This window comes from Trichomycterus rosablanca, chromosome 2, assembly GCF_030014385.1.
Source record: "Trichomycterus rosablanca isolate fTriRos1 chromosome 2, fTriRos1.hap1, whole genome shotgun sequence".
In the NCBI taxonomy this organism is placed as follows: Eukaryota; Metazoa; Chordata; class Actinopteri; order Siluriformes; family Trichomycteridae; genus Trichomycterus; species Trichomycterus rosablanca.
Window position 1 is genome coordinate 33,569,308 of NC_085989.1, and position 25,271 is coordinate 33,594,578.

The 25,271-nt window shown below is 42.7% G+C and overlaps 1 protein-coding gene across 2 annotated transcripts in view; it reads right to left on the reverse strand.

The window, feature by feature from the left end:
- Positions 1-25,271, reverse strand: part of znf704 (zinc finger protein 704) — an 83,786-nt gene that overhangs the window by 46,487 nt on the left and 12,028 nt on the right. For both annotated transcript variants that reach the window (XM_063014556.1, XM_063014546.1), the window contains exon 2: positions 24,964-25,178. In XM_063014556.1, coding sequence (XP_062870626.1) covers positions 24,964-25,178 — 215 coding nt within the window. The remainder of the gene's footprint in view (positions 1-24,963; positions 25,179-25,271) is intronic.

Consider the following 25,271-nt stretch of genomic DNA (forward strand, 5'->3'; position numbering starts at 1 on the left):
TAAAAACCTTGTCCTAGTCAGGGCTGCAGTTGATCCAGTGCACCTGGAAACACTATGCATGACGCAGAAACACACTTTGTACAGGGCATAAGACATTCACCTCTTACTCATTTACTATAGAACTAGGGGTGTAAGATTTAGAGAAGCCAATTAACCTACATAGGGTAACCCACCTGGACAACTGAGAGAACAGGTGTCTTACGCACAGAGGATGAAGACGAGGGTCAGACTCATTTTGCGGTGCAGCATGCACCACGCACACTGCCAGTTGTTCCATCATGATGCCAGTTTATAAGTCATAAATGTTAAAAGTGCATAAATTCAATATCTTTAAGTTATTAAAAGTGTGTAAAAACTGAGACAAAGCCAAATTAGAACACCGACTGATTCAGAGCACAAAACAACAAAACCAAACTGTCAGTGGCTCTGGTAATGAGCAGCAGATGTGGCAGTTAATGCAGCTGCTGGCCTTTATGGTATCTTTATGTACGTGTGTGTCTGACTGCACAATGCACAGAGGAGGACAAGCGTCTCTCCTGCAGAGCAGAAAAACAAGTGAGCCAGGAGACAAAGGGAGAGCAGGAGTGAGGCAGTAAGGGAGGGGGTAAGAGGTGGCTCGTCTACCATGCTGCAGAGACAGAGGTGGGGAGAGAAAAATAAACAGAAGGAACCAGAGGAAGGAGGGTCTGGAGCTTTCATTGTCTAAGAACTGGTGCTGTTTTTATGCCCCTAAGTGATACATCTATGAACAGGTGATCTCTAAGGGTGCTTAGGTCAATTGTAATAGCTGCCTGCTTAACTAGATTTAAGATCAGTTGGTTAATATGAGTAACATATGAACTGTATGGGTAAAGTAAATATGTACACCTATCCATGAGATTGGACATCCTGTTCCAAATCCATGGGCATCTCTAGACAGCTACACTAGGCTTCAAGTCAAATTTCATTTATTTTAACACCTTTTTTTTTATAATGGAAATTGTTTCAAAGCAACTTTACAGATTCCAGAATTAAACCCCCAGATAAGCAAGCCAAGGTCAATAGCAACAAAGAAAACTCCCTAAATGTTACAAGAAAGAAACTTTGAGAGAAACCAGTCCTCACTCCTCTGGAGTTTGTGCCTAAGCAGTCTAAAGAGAACTGTCAAGGCTCTGTGGAGGCCACTGTGTCTTTATGTCTCCCGCTTTCCGCACAAGAGCACATGCATTCTAAGACAAATTCTCATTTGTCATATAACCACATGGGCAAGGGATTACTTTCGCAAACCTTTGTCACAACAATACGTTACATATGCTGCCTTCAAGACGTCATCTTTTTCAGGGACGTCCATGTATTTTTCAACAAGACAATGCAAAACCACATGCTGCACACATTACAAAGGCATGGCTGCGAAAGTAGAGGGTACGGGTACTGGACTGGCCTGCCTGCAGTCCTGTCTGTCCCCTATAGAGAATGTGAGGAGAATTTTGAAATGAAAAAATGCGACAACGACAACCCCGTACTGTTGCACATCTTAAGACGTGTTTGCAGGAAGAATGAGACAAAATAAAAGCTGAAACACTAAATCACTTGGTATCCTTGGTGCCAAAACGTCTTTTAAGTGTGGTGAAAAGGAACGGCAACATTACAAAGTGGCAAATTCTTTACTGTCTAACTTTTTCTGGAACGTGTTGCAGGCCTGAAATGCAGGAATGGATGTTTATTAATAAATGAAATGAAGTTGACCAGACAAAACATGAAATATCTCAGGTTCATCCTGTCTGCAATCAAATAAAAGTCAAAGTAAATGTAAGAAACTCTGTGTTTTTTATTTTTTGCATTTTCCATGCTAAAAAGCATACTGTCCCAAACTTTTTGATATGGGGTTGTAATTTGTAGGGTAAAATAGTAAATAATTGTATATTATATTATTGTTATTATATTATTATTATTATTATATAATAATATATTATATATATTATTATGCATTTTCTCCCCTTTTTCTCCCTTTTTAGCATGTCTAATTGCCCGATTGCGCCATGCTTCCTCTCCACCAATGCCGATCCCTGCTCTGATTGAGGAGAACGAAGCTAACCCACGCCCCTCCGACACGTGGGCAGCATGCCGTATGCATCTTATCACCTACACTTTGACGAGTGCAGTGCAGCTCAGCAGTGTGTACGGAGAGACACACCCTGAGAGCACTCTTTTCTCATCTCTGTGCAAGTGCCATCAATCAGCCAGCAGAGGTCATAATTGCACCACTCATGAGAGAGAGACCCCATCCGGCTTAGTCCCGCCCATATCTGAACAACAGGCCGCTCAGCCTTAGCCGAGTAAATACAATTTTAATTGGGATTACAATAATCAACTGAGACGTTGGTGAGCAACACATATTGTTTAAAAATGGCACAAAAGTACTATACTTACCCTACATTTACCCTATTACTGGGAGAAATATATAAATTCAGTGATCTCAAAGCCATCCACAACTGGCAGTAAAACAGATCAAAACAGGTCGATCTCAAGAATTTGTAAGCTTACTAATGTCATTAATGTTAGGATAGAGATCCTTTAACTTTATTATAAGTTCAATGTCAGGGCACTACAGAATGTGATTGGCTTACCCTATGAAATGACCTCTGGTTGTGATATGGTCCTGCTAAACTGCTGACTTCACTTCTCCTAAGCTGCTGCAATACTGATGAGAAACTAGAACTGGTTTGTCCATTTGGCTCTGTATAAGAGACTATAACCTGCTACTCCTAACAAATCAAACTGCACAACAAAATCAAGATCACTGCTCCAGAAAGCTGGACCAATAATATCACGGTGCTTATACCAAGCAGGACTTGAACTCAATAACACTGTATCACTCTCCTAATGATTGAGTTTAGGTGTTATAGCAACACTAATCGCTAGAAGAGCATAAAATCTATTTTTATTAAATAAATTAAATGCTTTAAACTTTGTAACAACAGGTTGAAGAAGGCATTTTCTTCTTCCAGCAGAGACAGCATCCTTGTGCACAAAACAAGGTCTAGAAAAACATGGTTGGATGGGCAATGATTCCTAAAGTTACATTCCAAAACCTTGTAAAAAGCCCCCCCTAAAGACTGGATACTTTATATTAATGTAAATAGTTTACAGCTGTTCCTGAAATTAAAAACTCACTCCAAAACTGTCATGACTTCTTGTGGCCATCAGGTGCTGCAGAGGTCTATTACATCCGCCCAACACTGCTGAGATCTGGGTTCAAATCTCAGGAGTGCATCTACACATACATAATTGGTTATATCTGAGAGAAGTGTTGGCGATAGCCCTGTGATGAATTGGGGCAGTGTCCAAGATATTTCTGCATTATGCCCAGTGTTTCCCAGTGAGACCGGACATGCCGCAACCCTGACCAGGATAAAACAGCTGATAAAAATAAAACAGCTTTGTGTGGATACTTGTGAATGCGTTATCAAGGAATAAAGACAGAATCCTGCATAAATATAACAGTGATGTGCCAACACAGCTGCACAGCAACAGGTTGCAGTCAAAGAGTAATATAAAAAACAGAAGGCTCTAAAAAAAGGGATAGATTAAAGTGGGCAGAGCGACTGGCCCTGTGTTTCCTATCACACTGTGTAGTGAGTTAAAGCCAAAGACAAAGTTATTTATTCAGTTCCACACACAGGGAGGAGTGAGCACTCCAGCTTGGCACATATCACACTGTACTCCTTCCAAGCAGGGTATGTGTGTATGAGAACCACAGCCCCATACACACACACACACACACACACACGATCAACATGTGACTGCTTTAGTGTTTACTCCCGCAAACCACAGGCACTTCAGCCAAGATCCCACAGACCAAAAAGACTAAGTTGCCCACACGCCCCCTTAAGGCAAATAAGAGTGATGACTGTGGCAGCTGTCACTGCGAGAGATCTGCCCACAAAAAATTGCCCACTTTTATTTTACTTTTCACTTTTTGATCAGGTCTTACATTAAGATAAAAAAAAACAAGATCAGCAAAACCATAAAAAACACACACCAAAGAGCGTAGATCATCTCATTCATACTTAAATGTGTTTATAAGCAAAAATATATACAGTATATATATATACAGTGTATCACAAAAGTGAGTACACCCCTCACATTTCTGCGAATATTTCATTATATCTTTTCATGGGACAACACCATTATTATTCGTTTCAATACATTTTTATTCAACGAAAAAGTACATTTAAATCATTTCAGCAAGCCAGCAAGAGAATATTTGCAGGCTGCAATGCCATATTAACCGTCATTAAGTGTTTTAGTTCGCCAAGGCTTTTTTAAGGTTTGAATATAGTCTAAATTACAAGTATTTTATTGAGTGTGAACTCAATTTGATCATTAATAAACTTGCCTGTAATTCCTGTTGCCATTAACCGTTTCCATCCAAACATTTCGCAAGTGTAATGCGCATTTATGAAATATCGGCAGAAAAAAAAGCGGAAAATGTTGCGTTTCCATCAACTACAGTTATGTGAAAAAACCTTTACATGACGTGAGAGACGTCGGGCAGAACGAGCAATGGCCCGTCTAATGTGGGCTCAAATCTCCGTGCCACGGCGACGTTCACCTCGCATCTGGGAACGTAAAACGCACTAAACAATTTTGGGAGCACATCGTGCAGAACCATTTTTCAAACGAGCTTTGGATCAAGAATTTCAGAATGTCAAAATCAGCCTTTGATGAGCTATGATCGGGTCATCTGTAGAGCCAAAAGTTTACAGTCACCGGCCACCCGTGCCAACTGAAAAGAGGATTGCTATTGCCTTATACAAGTAGTAGTGGGCGAGACGTTCGGCAGGAGCGTAACAACAGTTCACCATAGTGTATACGCTGTATGCCAAGCAATAACATCAAAACCAATTAAACATTACGTCGTATTACCAAATGCGCAGGAGGCAGAAGAAATAGCACCGCGTAATTACGCAGCGCATCATATACCACAGGTGTACGCTGCACTGGATGGTACACACATTCCAATCCTCCCTCCAGCAGTCGGGTACAGGGGCTATGTACATAGAAGGGATGGCCATTGATTGTTTTGCAGGCACTTGTGGATGACCAGTTGTTGATTCGTGATGTATGTGTTGGCTTTCTCAGCAGCGCACATAACGCAGCAGTTATTAATACATCACACCTTTTCAGGTACACTACACACGTTGACAGTGATTCAGTTTTAAAATATATATATATATATACAGTGTATCACAAAAGTGAGTACACCCCTCACATTTCTGCGATTATTTCATTATATCTTTTCATGGGACAACACTATAGACATGAAACTTGGATATAACTTAGAGTAGTCAGTGTACAGCTTGTATAGCAGTGTAGATTTACTGTCTTCTGAAAATAACTCAACAAACAGCCATTAATGTCTAAATAGCTGGCAACATAAGTGAGTACACCCCACAGTGAACATGTCCAAATTGTGCCCAAATGTGTCGTTGTCCCTCCCTGGTGTCATGTGTCAAGGTCCCAGGTGTAAATGGGGAGCAGGGCTGTTAAATTTGGTGTTTTGGGTACAATTCTCTCATACTGGCCACTGGATATTCAACATGGCACCTCATGGCAAAGAACTCTCTGAGGATGTGAGAAATAGAATTGTTGCTCTCCACAAAGATGGCCTGGGCTATAAGAAGATTGCTAACACCCTGAAACTGAGCTACAGCATGGTGGCCAAGGTCATACAGCGGTTTTCCAGGACAGGTTCCACTCGGAACAGGCTTCGCCAGGGTCGACCAAAGAAGTCGAGTCCACGTGTTCGGCGTCATATCCAGAGGTTGGCTTTAAAAAATAGACACATGAGTGCTGCCAGCATTGCTGCAGAGGTTGAAGACGTGGGAGGTCAGCCTGTCAGTGCTCAGACCATACGCCGCACACTGCATCAACTCGGTCTGCATGGTCGTCATCCCAGAAGGAAGCTGACGCACAAGAAAGCCCGCAAACAGTTTGCTGAAGACAAGCAGTCCAAGAACATGGATTACTGGAATGCCCTGTGGTCTGACGAGACCAAGATAAACTCGTTTGGCTCAGATGGTGTCCAGCATGTGTGGCGGCGCCCTGGTGAGAAGTACCGAGACAACTGTATCTTGCCTACAGTCAAGCATGGTGGTGGTAGCATCATGGTCTTGGGCTGCATGAGTGTTGCTGGCACTGGGGAGCTGCAGTTCATTGAGGGAAACATGAATTCCAACATGTACTGTGACATTCTCAAACAGAGCATGATCCCCTCCCTTCGAAAACTGGGCCTCATGGCAGTTTTCCAACAGGATAACGACCCCAAACACAACCTCCAAGATGACAACTGCCTTGCTGAGGAAGCTGAAGGTAAAGGTGATGGACTAAACCCAATTGAGCACCTGTGGCGCATCCTCAAGTGGAAGGTGGAGGAGTTCAAGGTGTCTAACATCCACCAGCTCCGTGATGTCATCATGGAGGAGTGGAAGAGGATTCCAGTAGCAACCTGTGCAGCTCTGGTGAATTCCATGCCCAGGAGGGTTAAGGCAGTGCTGGATAATAATGGTGGTCACACAAAATATTTACACTTTGGGCACAATTTGGACATGTTCACTGTGGGGTGTACTCACTTATGTTGCAGCTATTTAGACATTAATGGCTGTGTGTTGAGTTATTTTCAGAAGACAGTAAATCTACACTGCTATACAAGCTGTACACTGACTACTCTAAGTTATATCCAAGTTTTATTTCTATAGTGTTGTCCCATGAAAAGATATAATAAAATATTTGCAGAAATGTGAGGGGTGTACTCACTTTTGTGATACACTGTATATATATATATATATACAGTGCCTTGCAAAAGTATTCAGCCCCCTTGAACTTTTCAACCTTTTGCCACATTTCAGGCTTCAAACATAACGATATGAAATTGTAATTTTTTGTGAAGAATCAATAACAAGTGGGACACAATCGTGAAGTGGAACGAAATTTATTGGATATTTTAAACTTTTTTTAGAAATAAAAAACTAAAAAGTGGGGCGTGCAATATTATTCAGCCCCTTTACTTTCAGTGCAGCAAACTCACTCCAGAAGTTCAGTGAGGATCTCTGAATGATCCAATGTTGACCTAAATGACTGATGGTGATAAATAGAATCCACCTGTGTGTAATCAAGTCTCCGTATAAATGCACCTGCTCTGTGATAGTCTCAGAGTTCTGTTTAAAGCGCAGAGAGCATCATGAAGACCAAGGAACACACCAGGCAGGTCCGAGATACTGTTGTGGAGAAGTTTAAAGCCGAATTTGGATACAAAAAGATTTCCCAAGCTTTAAACATCTCAAGGAGCACTGTGCAAGCGATCATATTGAAATGGAAGGAGTATCAGACCACTGCAAATCTACCAAGACCCGGCCGTCCCTCTAAACTTTCAGCTCAAACAAGGAGAAGACTGATCAGAGATGCAGCCAAGAGGCCCATGATCACTCTGAATGAACTGCAGAGATCTACAGCTGAGGTGGGAGACTCTGTCCATAGGACACAATCAGTCGTACACTGCACAAATCTGGCCTTTATGGAAGAGTGGCAAGAAGAAAGCCATTTCTCAAAGATATCTATAAAAAGTCACCTGGGAGACACACCAAACATGTGGAAGAAGGTGCTCTGGTCAGATGAAACCAAAATCGAACTTTTTGGCCACAATGCAAAACGTTATGTTTGGCATAAAAGCAACACAGCTCATCACCCTGAACACACCATCCCCACTGTCAAACATGGTGGTGGCAGCATCATGGTTTGGGCCTGCTTTTCTTCAGCAGGGACAGGGAAGATGGTTAAAATTGATGGGAAGATGGATGGAGCCAAATACAGGACCATTCTGGAAGAAAACCTGTTGCAGTCTGCAAAAGACCTGAGACTGGAACGGAGATTTATCTTCCAACAAGACAATGATCCAAAACATAAAGCAAAATCTACAATGGAATGGTTCACAAATAAACGTATCCAGGTGTTAGAATGGCCAAGTCAAAGTCCAGACCTGAATCCCATCGAGAATCTGTGGAAAGAGCTGAAAACTGCTGTTCACAAACGCTCTCCATCCAACCTCACTGAGCTCGAGCTGTTTTGCAAGGAAGAATGGGCAAAAATTTCTGTCTCTCGATGTGCAAAACTGATAGAGACATACCCCAAGCGACTTGCAGCTGTAATCGCAGCAAAAGGTGGTGCTACAAAGTATTAACGCAAGGGGGCTGAATAATATTGCACGCCCCACTTTTCAGTTTTTTATTTCTAAAAAAAGTTTAAAATATCCAATAAATTTCGTTCCACTTCACGATTGTGTCCCACTTGTTGTTGATTCTTCACAAAAAATTACAATTTCATATCGTTATGTTTGAAGCCTGAAATGTGGCAAAAGGTTGAAAAGTTCCAGGGGGCTGAATACTTTTGCAAGGCACTGTATATATATATATATATATATATATATATATATATATATATATATATATATATATATATATATATATATATACACCAATCAGGCATAACATTAAAACCACCTCGTTGTTTCTACACTCACTGTCCATTTTATCAGCTTTTCTTACCATATAGAAGCACTTTGTAGTTCTACAATTACTGACTGTAGTACATCTGTTTCTCTACATACTTTTTTAGCCTGCTTTCACCCTGTTCTTCAATGGTCAGGACCCCCACAGGACCACCACAGAGTAGGTATTATTTAGGTGGTGGATCATTCTCAGCACTGCAGTGACAATGACATGGTGGTAGTGTGTTAGTGTGTGTTGTGCTGGTATGAGTGGATCAGACACAGCAGTGCTGCTGGAGTTTTACGCTTACGGTTTTGGAATGGGGCGTCCAGCAAGCTCATAATTAGGTGTTCACATACATGTGCCCATTTTTGATTGCCTCTGCTATTGCATATTTGTCACAGTGAATGACTTCAGGTCCTTAAACGAAACACCATAAAACCAAATAAAATGTGAATAAAAGCAACACATTTAATAAAACACAATTTCTGATATTAAAAAAATATCATTCAAGCTGCATGAAAAAGTAATTGCTCTCTAAATTATTAGCTATTTTCACCACTTTTAGCAGCCCTGACTATGACTACACTTCCTATAATAAGGCTTTCACATCACTGGCAAGGACATCAAGCTGGCTCTTCTTTGCAAAATTGCTTTAAATCAGACACACTGCTGGGAGTTCTCTGTAGGGTTTGAGTCAGGAGCCATTCAGATGTGAACTTTCGTATTTTGGCTCACTGTCCTGCTGCATAACCTAATCAAATCTCAGCTTCATTGCCAGGAAATCCTAATAGAGTGCAATTGATCATTTACATAAAGAAACAGTGGTTTCCTCTGTGATGTCATTACATTAACACATTTTTTTTACTTTGTAATGGACACATAAACAAAGACCAACATTTTTATTTTTTGGTATCCTTGGGTTCTTTTGTGCAATGTGGTGTAGGTGTCAGGGCATGTGTCACATATGTTAAAAACTGTGCTACATAGCCACACATGATTTGTTTATTTTGGAATAACTTCCTCCTGCTGTGCTTTTTTTATATTCCACATATATTTCCTCCTAGGCACTCACTAGTCTTGCAGTTCCAGCCTTTTTGTTTGATTAAGGAAACTTGTGTATGCCTTTTTATAAGCAGGTCTCAACCCACACCTTTGATCTCCCCTGAGCTTTGGAGAAGTTGTTGACCAAGCTACATATTTTTACCAATCTGAACTATAAATGTTTGTCTTTACCTTGTTTTCTCCTCCGTTTAGACATTCCCATTTCCCACCTGCTTTCTTAGTCTTCAATTTTACATAGCAAACACCAATCCAATTCTTCAAGACATGGGCAGACAGCCAACTGCATCCAAGGTCAGTTGAGTAGGACACTTCCCATCCATGTCTAATAACATACCCTCACAGACGACTAGGATAGGCTGGCACTGTGTGACTAAAGTGATGCTGCTCCCAGTCAGAGAGCAAAGCCAATCAGGTCTTAATTATAAATTATTTAGATTAATCTAAATGAATGAAGAAATGTGTTTCACAGACTAGGCTATGCATCCACTGTTGGGCCCTTGAGCAAGGCCCTTAAACCTGTTTGCTCCAGGGGTGCCATACAATTGCTGACCCTGCACTCTGATCCCAGCTTCCAAACAAGCTGGAATATGTGGAAAAAGAATTTCACTGAACTGTACATGTGTATATACTGTATATAAATGACAAATAAAGGTGTTCTTCTACTTCTAAATATGTTACAGATGACAAAGCTCAGTTTGTGTTTCTCTCACTGTAATCTTTTCTAAGCATTGGAAACATCTTTTGCAACAGGCAAGATCTTAAGCCAAAGAGTGAAGTAATATTATGTGATTAGCAGTATTCAGTAACGCTCAGCCACAAAGAGCAAAAAGAAATATGAGATTAGAGCACTAAGTCTGCTGCGCTACATTTGATACATGTGTGTCTCAACAGGCATTCCTCCAACATCTGGTACAATAACTGTATATATTTCAGTTGCACTATGCTGCAGTACACATTCTTTATCGACTAAGATTCACACTTTGACCCTATGAGAGACGGTGCTCTGGATGACAATACTAACTTATGTCATGCACGGAATTATGACATCGCATTAACTTATCATAAATGGATACATCCAGCCATTAATACAGCATGTATGTAATAACTAGCACCTATTTAGCATGTAAACATTAGCTCTTTACACATTTAGTATGAGCATCGATATTCCAAGGCACATAAATTTACCAAAAAATCAATATGCCCGGTGATCTTTACCCCTGCCTCTGACTCACAACAGCAATGATTCACTAGTGAGGGTGAAAAGGATTTTACTTCTAATAAATGAGCATCAAATCCTGAAGAAGTTCAATATTTGATAATGCTTTGCTATCATTGCAAAATGAAAGCGCACAGTAAACAGCAGCAACGCAACCCAGATCAACCACACAGCAGCATAAAATCATAACCGCTGCTTACCTGAGCTTCTCTTCTGCAAGTATATCCATGTGTTGTTCCTGTAGGAATGTAATCCACTTTTTTGTAAATGTTTTTCTTCATGTTTCCAGAATATTTTCAGAATATATACATCCATATCCAACGGATAATTTATTGTCTCGGCTTTCGCGGTAAAAAGCTGAAACTGGTAATTCATTACTAAGCTGTCACTTCTACCTCTACAACCAATAAAGAGAGAGTTTTTCATTGCCAGCTCACCTAAATGACACACATTGGAAAAATTCCAAAAATTTGCATATATTGCTTTGGATTAAACTAAAATTCCACCCAAAATTTGAATTTGGGAGCTCTGATTGGTTTATACAGTGGTTTTTCAAGGCTTGAACCACAACTGATTCACTGAAACACATGTGCACTGATCCATGGAGTTGTTTACGCACGAAACCATAATGAAATAGAGTGAGCAAAACGAATGAATCTTTACCATAGATAAGAGCACAGCTTCCTGATTCGATTCCAATGAATCATTTGTTTGAAAAGAGTCGTTTCTGACTTGTTTTTGTTGCTCATATCAAGCGTGCAGCACAGCTGCCTTTACAGTATTGTGTAAAAGGTAATATCAAATATATAAATATTTGTGATATACTGCCCAGCCCTATGTGTAGGGTGTATTTTGTCCATGTCTTCATATCTGCCATATCTAATTTGGGCTCTTGACTCACTGCCATCCTAACTCCGATGCTGGACCCTAAAGACTGCTGAAAATGAATAATAAGACACATGTTTTAGTCATTGTACAGTAGTTCTATGCTGAGAAGCTGTGGAGGTATTTTGTGTTTTACTGGAAGGGCCAAAGTATGCTTGAGGTATCAATTTTCAGGAAAAAAAACCAGAATGACTAGGACATTCTTTCCAGCTGCTCTTTTCGTCACAGTGGATCATTGTGCTCTGCATACCTGATTTGACATAAGTTTTACCCTGGAGGTCCTTCTTTATGCAACCCTCTTTATTTTATCCATGGGACCAGCACTGAAAGCGCAATGACAAGTGCACCTCTCTATAACTAGGCTTTTCACCCCCCAACACACACACACACACACACACATATCTAATCATGTCTGTGTAGATGCCCGACCGGTCAACGGAACACTGAGGTTCCAACCCCGGATGTTAGTGGCAGTTGGCTGTCAAGTTTTACCCCTGTGCAACCTGATCTGGTTTATCCTACATAAATCATATATTATAGATAATTATATAGATACTCAGACTGTGTGCTTTAAAATCATCCAGACAACAAAGTTCAAGACCTGTGCATATAATCTGTTTAATTCTGTTCATAAATAAACACTACTAAATACACCTTTCCCCTTTTTATTTCGACTTTCAACCGTTAATTGCTTCATAACACAGAACACAGTGTAATTGTGCTTAAAATGGGTTTTAAAACATTTAGACATCTCACTTCCTAGTGTTCTCTCCATTTCTGATTCTCATTTTGAGAAAATGTGATACAAAATGTTTTTGCACCATTTTAGTTAAACTTAAGGCCTCATTTATTGAAATATGTAAAAACTTAAACACTAAGAAATGAAACAAACAAAAATGTGTGCAAACATAAACTGTGGAAAAGTACAATAAAGTGCTTAGTTGCGCTCAGGTGGTGCAGCGGGATATTCCGCTAGCACACCAGCACTGAGATTCTGAACACCCCGGTTCGAATGGTCAGGTGGCACACAATTGGCACACAGTGCCTGCAACAGACGAAATTGGCCATCAAGTCTGGTGGGAAAAGGCCGGACTAAGTGGGTGGGGTCTTCAAATGCTGTGTAAAGACCCCGGTTAGCAGACCGAGGCGCCTGTGTAGAAGTGGAAAAGCCTTGTGTGCGAATCCACCAAAGCACGGGCAAAAAAAGAAGGGGTTAAGGACTGCGCACGTCTTGGAAGGGGCGTGGGGCAGGTAAATATACCCTCCTTGAGCGCAATCGGGATCCCCAGCAGTGGACTAATTGGCTATGCTAAATCAAGAAAAAAAGTGAGAAAATGCATAAATAAATAGAAAAAAAAGTGTTTAGAGTAACTTATGTGTAAAAACTCAGCTTCATATACATAAATCAACTTCATATGAATTATTCAACTTCATATACATAATTCAACTTTACTGTCTAAGTCAGGGATGTCCAAACTACGGCCCGTGGGCCACTTGCGGACTGCTACGATTTTCTACGATCGCGAGGTATTTTAGAAATTAAATTAAAGTTTGTCCGCTATTAAGCAGGTTGGTTTTTTTTTTAATGCTTGGGTGTCGCTATAGCATAAAACAAATATAAAACACTTCCCATCTTCCTTCACCAACTTAAAACATTATCACTACACCTACATTAATGTTCCCCAGTTTTTGGATAAACATGGTGGCTCCAAAACAAAAAGAAAACTAGACAGAGAATGCAGAAGATTTCATGTGTGTTGGGAAAATGATTTTCACCAAGTTTGGAAGTAGTGTGTACTTTTATTTTTAAGTAAGTACAGTAGACCCTTGAGTTACGAACGGTTTACCATACGAACATTTTGGGTTACGAATGATCTTTTTCAACTTAACGTACAAACAAATTTTGGAATACAAACCGAAATTCGCGAAACACGTGACGTCACGAACAAGTTGACTCTGAACGTCTCTCTCTCTCTATATATATATATATATATATACAGTGAGAAAACATTCGAACAGCGAATGGTTTTCTTTATATTTTGTAAAATTCTATATTAAAATGTCCCCAGAGAAGGTACAGAGAAAGCGTTTTTTGTTGTTGTATAATTACTCCTGCCTGTAGCTGTCACGGTGTATCAGACAGAGGGGACAGTGAGTGACAGAGAAGAAGGAAGTTATTCTTTCGTGAAATTACACCTACAAAATACAACACTATTGAAATAAATAGGAAATAATAGAGAAATATGAGAGTTATTGTTGTTTCTGGTAGATACATTTTATATAAAAAGAAGGAAATGTATTATGGTGTATGATACAGCACACATACTGTACTGAAATGTGATGTGTGTGTTTTTATGTACAGTACTACTTTGTATTGTTGTTTATTATTGTTTATTACAGTAATGTCTATTCTATAATTTAAGATTTAAGGGAAAATATACTTATTTCCTATGGGAAAAACAGGTTTAACTAACGAACATTTTTACTTAAGAACAGCCCTTCGGAACCAATTAAATTCGTAAGTCAAGGGTCCACTGTATAAGAATCTTCCTGTTAGGATTATAAACTGGTAAATTAAATTGGCAAAATCTTTGTTTACACAACACTGTCAAAGAGAGACAATTAGTCACTCAAAAAGGAAGTGTAATTGTTAGTAATAAGGTAGGTCTATTATATTTTTCTATGTCTGTGGTCCGTCTGCCATTGATCTTTAGGAGCTGTTTCATGCTGAAGCTGAAAAAAAAAAAAGATTTTAATTAAAGTGGGACTCAAGATGCTATGGAAAAAAAGCTCTGTGTCCAATCTGATAAGAAGCAGAAAGCAGCCAAACAGCAATAGTAAACAAGTTTACAGTGGAACATGTCCAGCCTCTCTAAGCTTTGCCTGAGCTTCAGAAAAATCATACTACTGAACATGAGCTTCCTCTTTCTCTGCCCGTCTCACACTGTTAACACCACACACCCAACGACTGTGTCAGCACAAAAAAAAATAAGAAGAAAAAAGAGAAGAGCTTTTTCTAAAAGTGAAAATGGGGATAAAAAAAGTCACCACAATATCACCATTGTTTCAGAATTGGCACCAGTTTGATGTTGTGGTTCCATTCTTTTCCTGATTCACCACGGTGCCGAGAAACAGCAGGATTAGTGAGGGGATTTTGGGAGGAAAACTCTGTCAAATCTGTGATCTGCACCATGAAGCCAGCGATTTGGGGTTGTGCCAAGTAATTATGGGTTGTTGTGGAGACCATGGTTAAGTGCATGTTTAAAGTTAACCTTACTACAGTAAAACTGTATATGGTAAATAACTCATTTAGCCATGAAGATTAATGATCGATTGTATTTGCACTCATTTGAAAGATTAAAGACGTCTAAAAAAGGCCTTGAACCTGCTTGAGACAAGGTGCTGTTTTTACTCCTCACAAACAATCAGAGCGCACAGCACATCCCCTAAATCATACTCCACTTCCTTTGTGTGCAATTAGTCGACTGAAGGCTATTCTTCAACATTTCAGAACTGTAACCACAACAAGACAGACTGCCAGCTTTTTGCAATTGGTCTTTTCCTGCTTCTGTGAAATCATAAACATGAATAAAGAAAAGACAAAGCCCACAAGTGCTGCAGAGGAAGGACATGAAGATGTGGAGATCCAAACAACCTTAAACACTCTAAGAACAAAGTAATGTAACCAATCCAAACTGGAACAAAAAGCCTCCAATGTGGCTTCTTTCCTGTACTCTTACTCGGGCATTTATTAATAGCAAACACTAGAGTGCATTAACAAAGTGTACACCCCCACCCCCATTATTTAACTACAAACTTTAATTTTTACATTTACATTTAGTGCATTTAGCAGACATTTTCATCCAAAGTGACTTGAACTTGTAACCCAAATTTAATCAAATTTTTAAATCAGACACTCATTTTTAACAGTAAAGACCAAAAAAGAAAAAAAATTATTTCTACTGGGTGACACCAAGGTGGCAAAGGTTATAAAGTGTGTCCTACCTAATTCATAAAGGTTTTCTTCAGAAACTCTGGATTCCTCCCACCTCAAAACTAAACAAATCTAAACTATCACCGGGTGTAAGTGACTATGTTCCCGCCTTGTTCCCAATGTTACTGGGGGCTGTGACCATTAGGCAGTCAGTAAAAAAGAATAAATGTATGATATCTACTTTAAGATAATAAAAAACCTGAAATGTTAACAATTCACATTTTTTTCTGTTTGAGTTTTGGTCTATTACTATGATTGTTTTATTAGGGTTTTAACATCATGTTTTTCAATCTTCAGTTACATTCATGACAAAACACGTAGTTACTCGTTACACAAGATTAATCCATTTACAAGTTTAATGTCAAACACAGTCATGGACAATTTTGTATCTCCAATTCACCTCACTTGCATGTATTTGGACTGTGGGAGGAAACCAGAGCTCCCGGAGAAAACCCACACACACACTGGGAAAACATGCAAACTCCTAGGATCGACCCCAGGACCTTCTTGCTGTTCCTACCCACTGAGCCACTGTGCCACCCCGAAAGAGACTATAAAGGATATCTTGAAAGACTCATTTTTAATGTTTTTTTTTTAAATGTTTTTTTCACTGCTTTATTTTGGTCAGGATCATGGTCAGAATCAATGGGCGCAATGTAGTAACACAGCCAAAAATGACACAGCCAAAAATGTCTGTATTTAGATGCTCAGCACATAGCGCAGCTGGGGATTCTAACCCTGGATCCCAGCAGTAGTGTACTAACTAAATAACCACAGTGCCACCCAAGCACCCACTACTGTCCCATAATAGACTAAAAATCAAATGAATATAAACTTAATTACTATAGACTGTATATTTTTTATATTTTTTGCTTGTCTATTTGCTCAGTTTTCTCTTCATTGTGGCAGGTATCATAACCCTGCATGGAAAAACTAATAATTAATAATATGTTCTAGAATCCTATTACAAATGAAGTAGTACTGAAATGGTAATTCTGTTTTACCCAAATGCAAATAGATACTCAATGTAATAAATGTGAGAAGAGCAGTACAGAGGAAAAAATAGGGTCGTCATCAAAAGAGGATCTACTGATCTAGCTGGATCCGCTAGAATCCTTGTGCTGATCTACTGTCAGTCAGTCAGTCTTCAGAGAATGGCTATTAAATGGCTATTCTTTTTTTTGTAAGAACTGTCCAAATGTTTGTGCTGTAATAATTAAAATAGATGTGATGAGCCAAGTTTTTCCACTTAATCAGGAAAGGTAAAACGGCTGACACAGGAGTAAAAGAGGTACACCTCCAGCTCATCCCAGCCCTGCAAGACAGCACCAGCACACATTCTTCTTTATTTTACAGTAATTGAAGACACCCTGAGTAGCTGTACACTGCAGCCCTTTGAGGTTAACACACTTATGTATCTAGGTTACATTTGATGGGTATGCAATCACAAGCTCAAGGGTGTGTGGCACAGTCTTTTTAATCACAACCTGAGGTGCCAAAGTGCACTTCAATTCCTCATGGTCATATCCCTCCCTACACATCACCCCCCTCAATGTTGTAATCTGTGCTGTCTGAATTCCATCTACTCCGGAGGAATTACTCTGGAGGTCAGACAGGATGAACCTGAACTTAAATCTAGTCCTTGCATTTCTCAGAGGTCGCTTGTGATTAATTACTTCGCACAGTTCAACACAAAACAATAAAAACCGCAAGAGCCTGTGCCTATACATTTATCAACGTCTATGGTTTTTTATCCTTATCTCTATCTCCCACCTTGATAGCATGTGTGCAATTACTACAGAAACATTCTTTGATCTTATATATTAATCACCAAATTACTTAAAACTCCCTTATAAAGGAAGTCCAAGGGCAGATGTTATATGTAATCAGTAAATGTTCACAATGACTAAATAACAAAGTCAAAACTACAACCACTGCACTCTAATTATTAAGACACTGAGATGATAAATACATTTTCCAGCAAAGAAGCCATGTACAATTTCTCTTTTTTATCTAGTCTTTATTTCTATTTAACTCTCATTCTGGTTACTGACTATCATTCAAATGAAGTTTAAAAAATGCCTTAGTAGATATGCAGGCATTATCTTAACACCTTTGAGGAGAAAAAAGGATGACAGTAATAATAATATGAGCCAAACAGGTAGAAACTGAACCGATATGAACATTCTGGGCAGATGCAGATATGCTACATTTCTCACATGTATACAGTCCCTTAGACTGTTGATCTAATTTCAACTGTTAAACTGTAGCACCAGTGAGACTTGAACCCTAAAGTCAAGCCTCAGCCATAGCGGGCTTGCGTTTTAGACCCCTGTGCCATCGCAGTGTGGCTCTAGTGGTGGTAGTATCATGTACTGTGGGGTGTTTTGCTGCCAGTTGAACTGGTGCATTACACAAAGTGGAATAATACAGAATTTTAATTGACTTAAAATTCTCAATTCTGGAAACAATTCAGTGTTTTAACAAGACAATGACACAAAATACACATCCATACTAGGTTTTGTTTGTAAACAAAACAAAAACAGCCTTTGTTTCCTGAGCTCTGTAACGCCTGTTTCGCCGGGAACCCGGGAGTCGTTCACCAGCTACCGCAGGCATCCTAATAGAACCCCCTCCTCTAGGGACAGCTCCTGAGGTCCCAAGACCCGCTGCTCGGTTCCGGCGGAACTCGCGGATCAGTTCAGGGTCCAGGATCTGGCGAGCCGGTACCCATGAACGTTCCTCAGGGCCATAACCCTCCCAATCCACCAGGTATTGGGTGCTACCCTGAACCTTCCTATTATCCAGCAGGCGGCGGACAGTGAAGGCAGGGGCACCCTGGATGATACGAGGGGCGGGAGGTTGGGGAGGGGGTGAAACTCCCCCGCACATAAATGGTCGGAGTTGGGAGACGTGAAAAGTTGGATGCACTTTCATCCTTGGAGGAAGCTCCAACCTATATGTCACCGGGTTGATCCGCTTTACCACCTTAAACGGACCAATGTACTTGGGTGCCAACTTGTGAGGGACACCTCTGACGGGGAGATTCCTCGTCGACACAAGAACGCGTTGGCCCGGCCGGAAGGTGAGAGCCGGCTGCCGCCTGCGGTCAGCGTTGCGCTTCATGGAGCGCTGGGTGGCTAAAAGTGCCTGCCTTGCTTTGCGCCAGGCGGCGCGGCAGCGGCGGACATGAAGCTGTACAGACGGGACCGCTACCTGCTGCTCTTGCTCAGGAAAGAGCGGAGGAGGGTACCCGAACTGAGCTTCAAACGGTGACATCCCTATCGCCGAGTGATGCAGGGTATTGTGAGCGAATTCAGCCCACAATAATTTATCCGACCACGTGGCCGGATTCCCTGCCGTCAGGCACCTGAGCATCTTGCTCAGATCCTGGATCAGTCTCTCCGACTGCCCATTCGACTCAGGGTGATACCCTGAGGATAAGCTGGCCTTGGCGCCAATAAGTTGGCAAAAGGCCCGCCAGCACTGGCTCACAAACTGTGGGCCCCGGTCAGACACAATGTCTGATGGGACCCCATGCGCTCTCACCACATGTTGCAGGATGATCTGCGCAGTGCCCATGGCGGATGGTAGCTTGGGCAGCGGAACAAACAAGCAAGATTTGGTGAATCGGTCAACAATTACCAATACCGCCGTGAACCCCCTGGACTTTGGCAAACCTGTCACAAAATCCAGGGCAATATGGGACCACGGTCTTGAAGGTATCGGCAACGGATGGAGAAGACCTCTCGGGCGTTCTCTGGGACTCTTGTTCAGAGCGCACACAGAGCAGGCACGGACAAAGTCACGTACCTGGTTCTCCATCCCCGGCCACCAAAATCTTCGGCGCAGCAAAACCAGGGACTTAGTCACGCCTGGGTGCGCCGCGAAAGGGGAAGAATGGGCCCACTCAAATACCTGACGACGTACTGTAGAGGGTACGTACAGTCTATCAGGAGGTCCCCCACCGGGGTCGGGTTCAGCCCTTTGGGCGTCCCGAATGACCTTTGAGATACCCCAGGTGACTGGGGCAGCTATCTGGGTCGAGGGAATCACGGGATCAGGCCCGGTCTCCGGCCTAGTCGGTTCCCACTGTCTAGACAGGGCATCCGGTTTACCGTTCTTGGATCCCGGTCTATACGACAATGTAAAGTGGAACCTACCAAAAAATAAGGACCACCGGGCCTGACGTGAATTCATCCTTTTCACTTGTTGGATGAACGACAAGTTCTTGTGATCAGTCCAAACAAGAAAAGGATGTTTGGCTCCCTCGAGCCAGTGTCGCCACTCGTCTAAAGCCAACTTAATAGCTAGTAGTTCCCTGTCTCCGACCGGGTAATTCCGCTCAGCCGGAGTCAGGCGGTGCGAAAAGAAAGCACACGGATGCAGCTTCTTTCCTGGCCCCACTCTCTGGGACAGAACTGCCCCAACCCCGACCTCAGAGGCATCAACCTCGACTACGAAGGGTTCCTCTGGGTCTGGCAACTGCAAAACTGGAGCAGTCGTTAAGAGAGATTTTAGCCTGTCAAAGGCTTGTTGGGCCTGCACCGACCACTTGAAAGGACCCTTACCAGTAAGGGCAGTTAAAGGAGCAGCGACGGTGCTGAAGTTCTGGATAAATCGCCTGAAAAAGTTTGCAAAGCCCAAAAACCTTTGCATCTGGCGAACAGAACTTGGGGTTGGCCAACTCTCTACTGATTTAATTTTGGCCGAATCCATGCGAAGGGTGCCCTGAGAAACAATGAACCCTAGGAAGGACACCGTAGGGGAGTGAAAGACGGACTTCTCCAGCTTGACGAAAAGATGGTGATCGAGAAGAAGCTGGAGGACTCGTCGGACATGCCCTATGTGTTCGTCGATGGACCGGCTAAAAATGAGGATATCGTCTAGATATACGTAGGCGAACTTGTCAAGGGTCTCTCGTAAGACCTCATTGATAAAACGTTGGAAAACTGCGGGGGCATTCATTAACCCAAAGGGCATCACTAGATACTCATAGTGGCCAGTGGGCGTAATGAACGCAGTCTTCCACTCATCCCCCTGCCTGATCCGGATCAGGTTGTACGCGCTGCGTAAATCGAGCTTTGTAAAAACAGATGCTCGCTGAAGGGCTTCAAAAGCCGTGGCCATCAGCGGCAGCGGGTACCGATCCTTGATCGTGATGGCATTCAGACCGCGATAATCGATACAGGGGCGCAAAGTGCCGTCCTTCTTGTTCACAAAAAAGAACCCTGCCCCGGCTGGGGAGGAAGAAGGATGTATGAACCCCTGCTTTAGTGCCTCGCGCACATACTCCTCCATGGCTACCTTTTCTGGACCGGAGAGCGAGAAAAGGCGCCCTCTAGGAGGAGTAGTGCCGGACAACAAATTGATGGCGCAGTCGAACGGTCTATGGGGGGGCAAGTTCTGCGCCCTGGACTTGCTAAAAACCTCCCGTAAATCATGGTACGCAGGAGGAACAGTTGCCAAATCCGGGGTCTCCATCTTAGGTTCGGATGGATCGGAAATCGTGCCGGCCTGCAGTAAGCACGAGTCCCGACACCTCGTTCCCCAGATGAAGATTGATCCGGAGGCCCAGTCGATCTGGGGATTGTGTCTTTGCAACCACGAGTACCCCAAAACCACCTGGAGATGAGGAACGTGAGTCACTAGGAAGGTGATCCGTTCCTCGTGGTTTTGCAGACGTAAAGTGAGAGCTTTAGTCTGTTGGGTTATCGGGCTGCCCGCTACGGCTCTTCCATCCACGGCATGGAGCGAGACCGGATTGTCTAGCGGTTGGACCCCTATCCCCAGCCTGCGCACCAGATTGATGTCAATGAAGTTCCCCACCGCGCCTGAATCGACACAAACCTTGAGGTCTGTGTCTCCCGACCCCCACGACAACCGGGCCTGAAGGAATAGGCCCTGAGCAGGGATGTTAGATCGGCCCTTCCTCGGCTCCCTGGGACGAGGATGGCCTACTCGTTTAACGACCGTCGGGGTCGGGGTACCGAGCCCGATGGTGATGGGGCGACTCCCTGGGTTAGCCCTAACTGCATGGGCTCGGGATCCAGGTCGGGTGGAGAATGTTTAGGAGAGGTCTGCGAACGGGTGAACGGGGGACAGTAACCCCGCTCCCGCGTTCGCTGACGCAGACGGGTATCTATGGTTGTGGCCAGTTTATAAAAGGCCTTGAGAGTAGATGGAAGGTCTCTAGTGGCTAACTCATCTTTGATTTTACCCCCTAGCCCGCGATGAAAAATGGCGATGAGGGCTGCCTCATCCCACCCACACTCAGCAGCTAGCGTCCGAAATTCTATCACGTAATCGGCTACTGAGCGTGCACCTTGAGTGAGCTCTAATAGCCGAGGGCCTGCCTCGCGACCTCCCGAAGGGTGGAAGAAGGTTTCTTTAAGGACCTCCTTAAAGGTTCCTTCTGAGGCGCATTCTGGAGCATCTTGCTCCCATAAGGCAGTGGCCCATTCTAAGGCCCTTCCCGTAAGGAGGGATATAATATACGCTACTTTGGACCGCTCGGTGGGGTATCGAGCGGGTTGCAGCTCGAACGCTAGTGAGCATTGCAAAAGGAACCCGCGACATCTCTTAGCCTCTCCCGAAAACCTTTCGGGAGGAGGAAGGGGAGTGTCCGGGGTTCTGGGTTGACTAGCGGGGGGTACGGAGCTAGGAGTGGCAGCGGTGGCCGGCAACTGCTGGGCAAGGGCAGCTACCCGCTGAGCCAACTCATTGATGGCCATTTCGTGTCTACCTAATGCCACGCCTTGGTGGCGTAGCGCGTCCGCGGCGGTTGAGGAATCTGCTGAGTCCATTTTATGGTCGCACCTTTCTGTTATGTGGGAGAAGGTAGGACTCAAACGCAGATTTTAAATAAAAAGAATAATTTTATTTATTTATCTTTTAAAGCAAAAATACAAAAGAAAGGTAAAAACTGGAACAACCAAAAACAATCGGAAACTCCGATAATGTCGCTGACACTGCGGACAATGGAAACTGAGAAAGAGAAGAAAAATATAAATATGAGGAGAGACGCGAACCAGGGTCGTGCCGGTGCACGCCGGGTGCGTTACCACCGCGCTATTCGAGCGCGGGTTTTTAATTAAACAGGAAGCGCTGCTAAGCGCTGCGGTAGGACCGCAATAGGAGAAGAACGCTCGCCATAGACCAACCCAGGAAGCGGTGGTCAAGGCGGAGCACAATCGGCGAACACTCTAACTGGCTTCTCCAAGAGAAAAGCACGCCGATCTGAAAAAGAGAAAAATAGAATCAGTGACGACAGACACAGTTATGGTCGGGATTCGAACCGGGGAAGTAGGCTCGCCAGCCGAGTGCTTAACGGCGTCGCCACCCAGCGGTTACGAGATCGGGACACAATAACGGTAATGTGTTTAATAGAAAAGGGCTTTCACCGGTGTCTGATGCTAGCGGTTAGCAAAGCCGCTAGCGCAAACCCGGCACGATAAAAACAAAAGCAGTTCGCGGACTGCACGGCGTCGCACCACACTGGCCCTAGAGGAAATAAAACAAGCTATTTACCTCGACCTTTCAGTCTACACACCCGACTGGCCTAGCTGCCACCCGGGGATACCTGCTGACCCTAAGAAGGAGCATGGGCGAACTGCCACTGAGAGAGAAAAGAACAAAAGGTGCGACACCCACTGCTGCGCAGAGCTGGCTTAAATAAGCCAGCTCCCAGCTGCGGGCAATCAGCCCTAATTAGAAGGCTTTCTATTTACAGCCTTTGTTTCCTGAGCTCTGTAACGCCTGTTTCGCCGGGAACCCGGGAGTCGTTCACCAGCTACCGCAGGCATCCTAATACATACACTACAGGCATGGCAGACAGATGGTATGTTGAAAGACACTGTGGTATTCTATTCTAAACATACTGTAGATTTTGACTGGAGTTTTCAAAGTATACTATATTTAGCTCTTGAGCCATAAGGCACCAACGAATTGGGAAATAAAGGCACAGAAGGTAACTAGAAGAAGAACAGTATGTATTACCCAATCTGTTTTTGTCTGACATATACTGCCAGGAGAAAACCACTACAACTCAAGCAGGAAATCCTTATACTGCTTCACTGTATTCAAAACCATGTAAGAAACACTTCTGTACATATAACTGTCGTCCAAGGAAAACAAATTTCTCAGTGGTGAAATCTGAATGAAGGGAAGTAAAAGTTAAAACAGTTCAGACAATCAAGATACAATATTAAACACAACGCATTACGACAAAATGACTACTCTGGGAAACATCATCAACTTAATGACATGTTATTATGGACCGAAAGCCAGAGAAACACGGAAGTGAATGCCAGGAATGATGCGGCCTGCCCTTTAAAAAACAAACACAAGTGTCTAAAAATGACTTTGCTCTCATTTTGGTATCAAAAGTATGAGTACAGGATGGGACTGCTGATGGAAACTTGATTAAGGTGGTTTTGGAGCAGTGGCTTCTTGATTGATGAAGATAGGACATGTTTTACTGTTGACAGATTTTGTACTTCTGTACCAGTTTCCTTAAACAACATCGCTTGCTGTTGCTCTTGGACTGATTAGTATTTTTCAAAAGTATGTTCAGCTTTAATAAGAAGAATGCGTCTCCTTCCTGAACTGTATAATGGCTGCATGGTCCCCATGTTGTTGCTGTATAGTATATATATAATATAGTATTTAGTAGTATGTATAGTTTAATATTTAAAGGCACATTCAACTTGGTGTATGTAAACTTCTGACCCACTGGAATTTTGATATAGTGAATTGTAAGTGAAATGATCTGTCTGTAAAGATTTGTTAAAAATTGTTGGTGCCCAGGTGGCGCAGCAGGATATTCCACTAGCACACCAGCACCGAGATTCTGAAGACCCCGGTTTGATCTCGGCTCTGCTACCGGTCGGCTTGGCACCATCTAGCGGGCACAATTGGCAGTGCCTGCATCAGACACAAATTTGCCACCGTGTCTGCTAGGTGGGGAAATGACCGGACTAATTGAGTGGGGTCTTCAAACCCTAGCAGACCGAGGCGTATAAGGAGGGGTTGATATGATTGTTTTGTACACATTAGATCTCCTAAATAACTTGCTAAATCTATAGTTTGTTGACATGGAATCTGTGGAAGGGATCAATATGAGTTTCAATGACCTCAACCCAAGTGTAGGTTAACTAATGCCTTTAACTGGAAATGTTTTCTGTCACAAATGAATTTTTTACATTTCTGTTCCACTTTCCTAAAGCTAAAATAAATGAACAGCACCACACTGATTTTCACCAGTGTGTGTCTCCTACCTGGCATGTGGTACATCGATGCTGGACGAGACAACTTTGCGTTTCTGCTCAAGTAGTGAGACAGAGCGAGTGCTGTCCTTCTCCATGTCCTGCGTCCTTCCTACTCGCCTGTTCTCCGGTGCCCATGAATCCTCAGTCCGGTCTGTGCCCTCACCCTTCTGCATGGCACCATTCTGGCCCTGTGTTGAACCACGCTGCCCGCCATTACACAAGCTCTGCCAGAGAAAAACACAAACCAAGTCAGCTAAGTAAAAATAAATAAATAAAAAGTAAATAATAAGCAATTTTCTTTCTGTTTCCACACCATG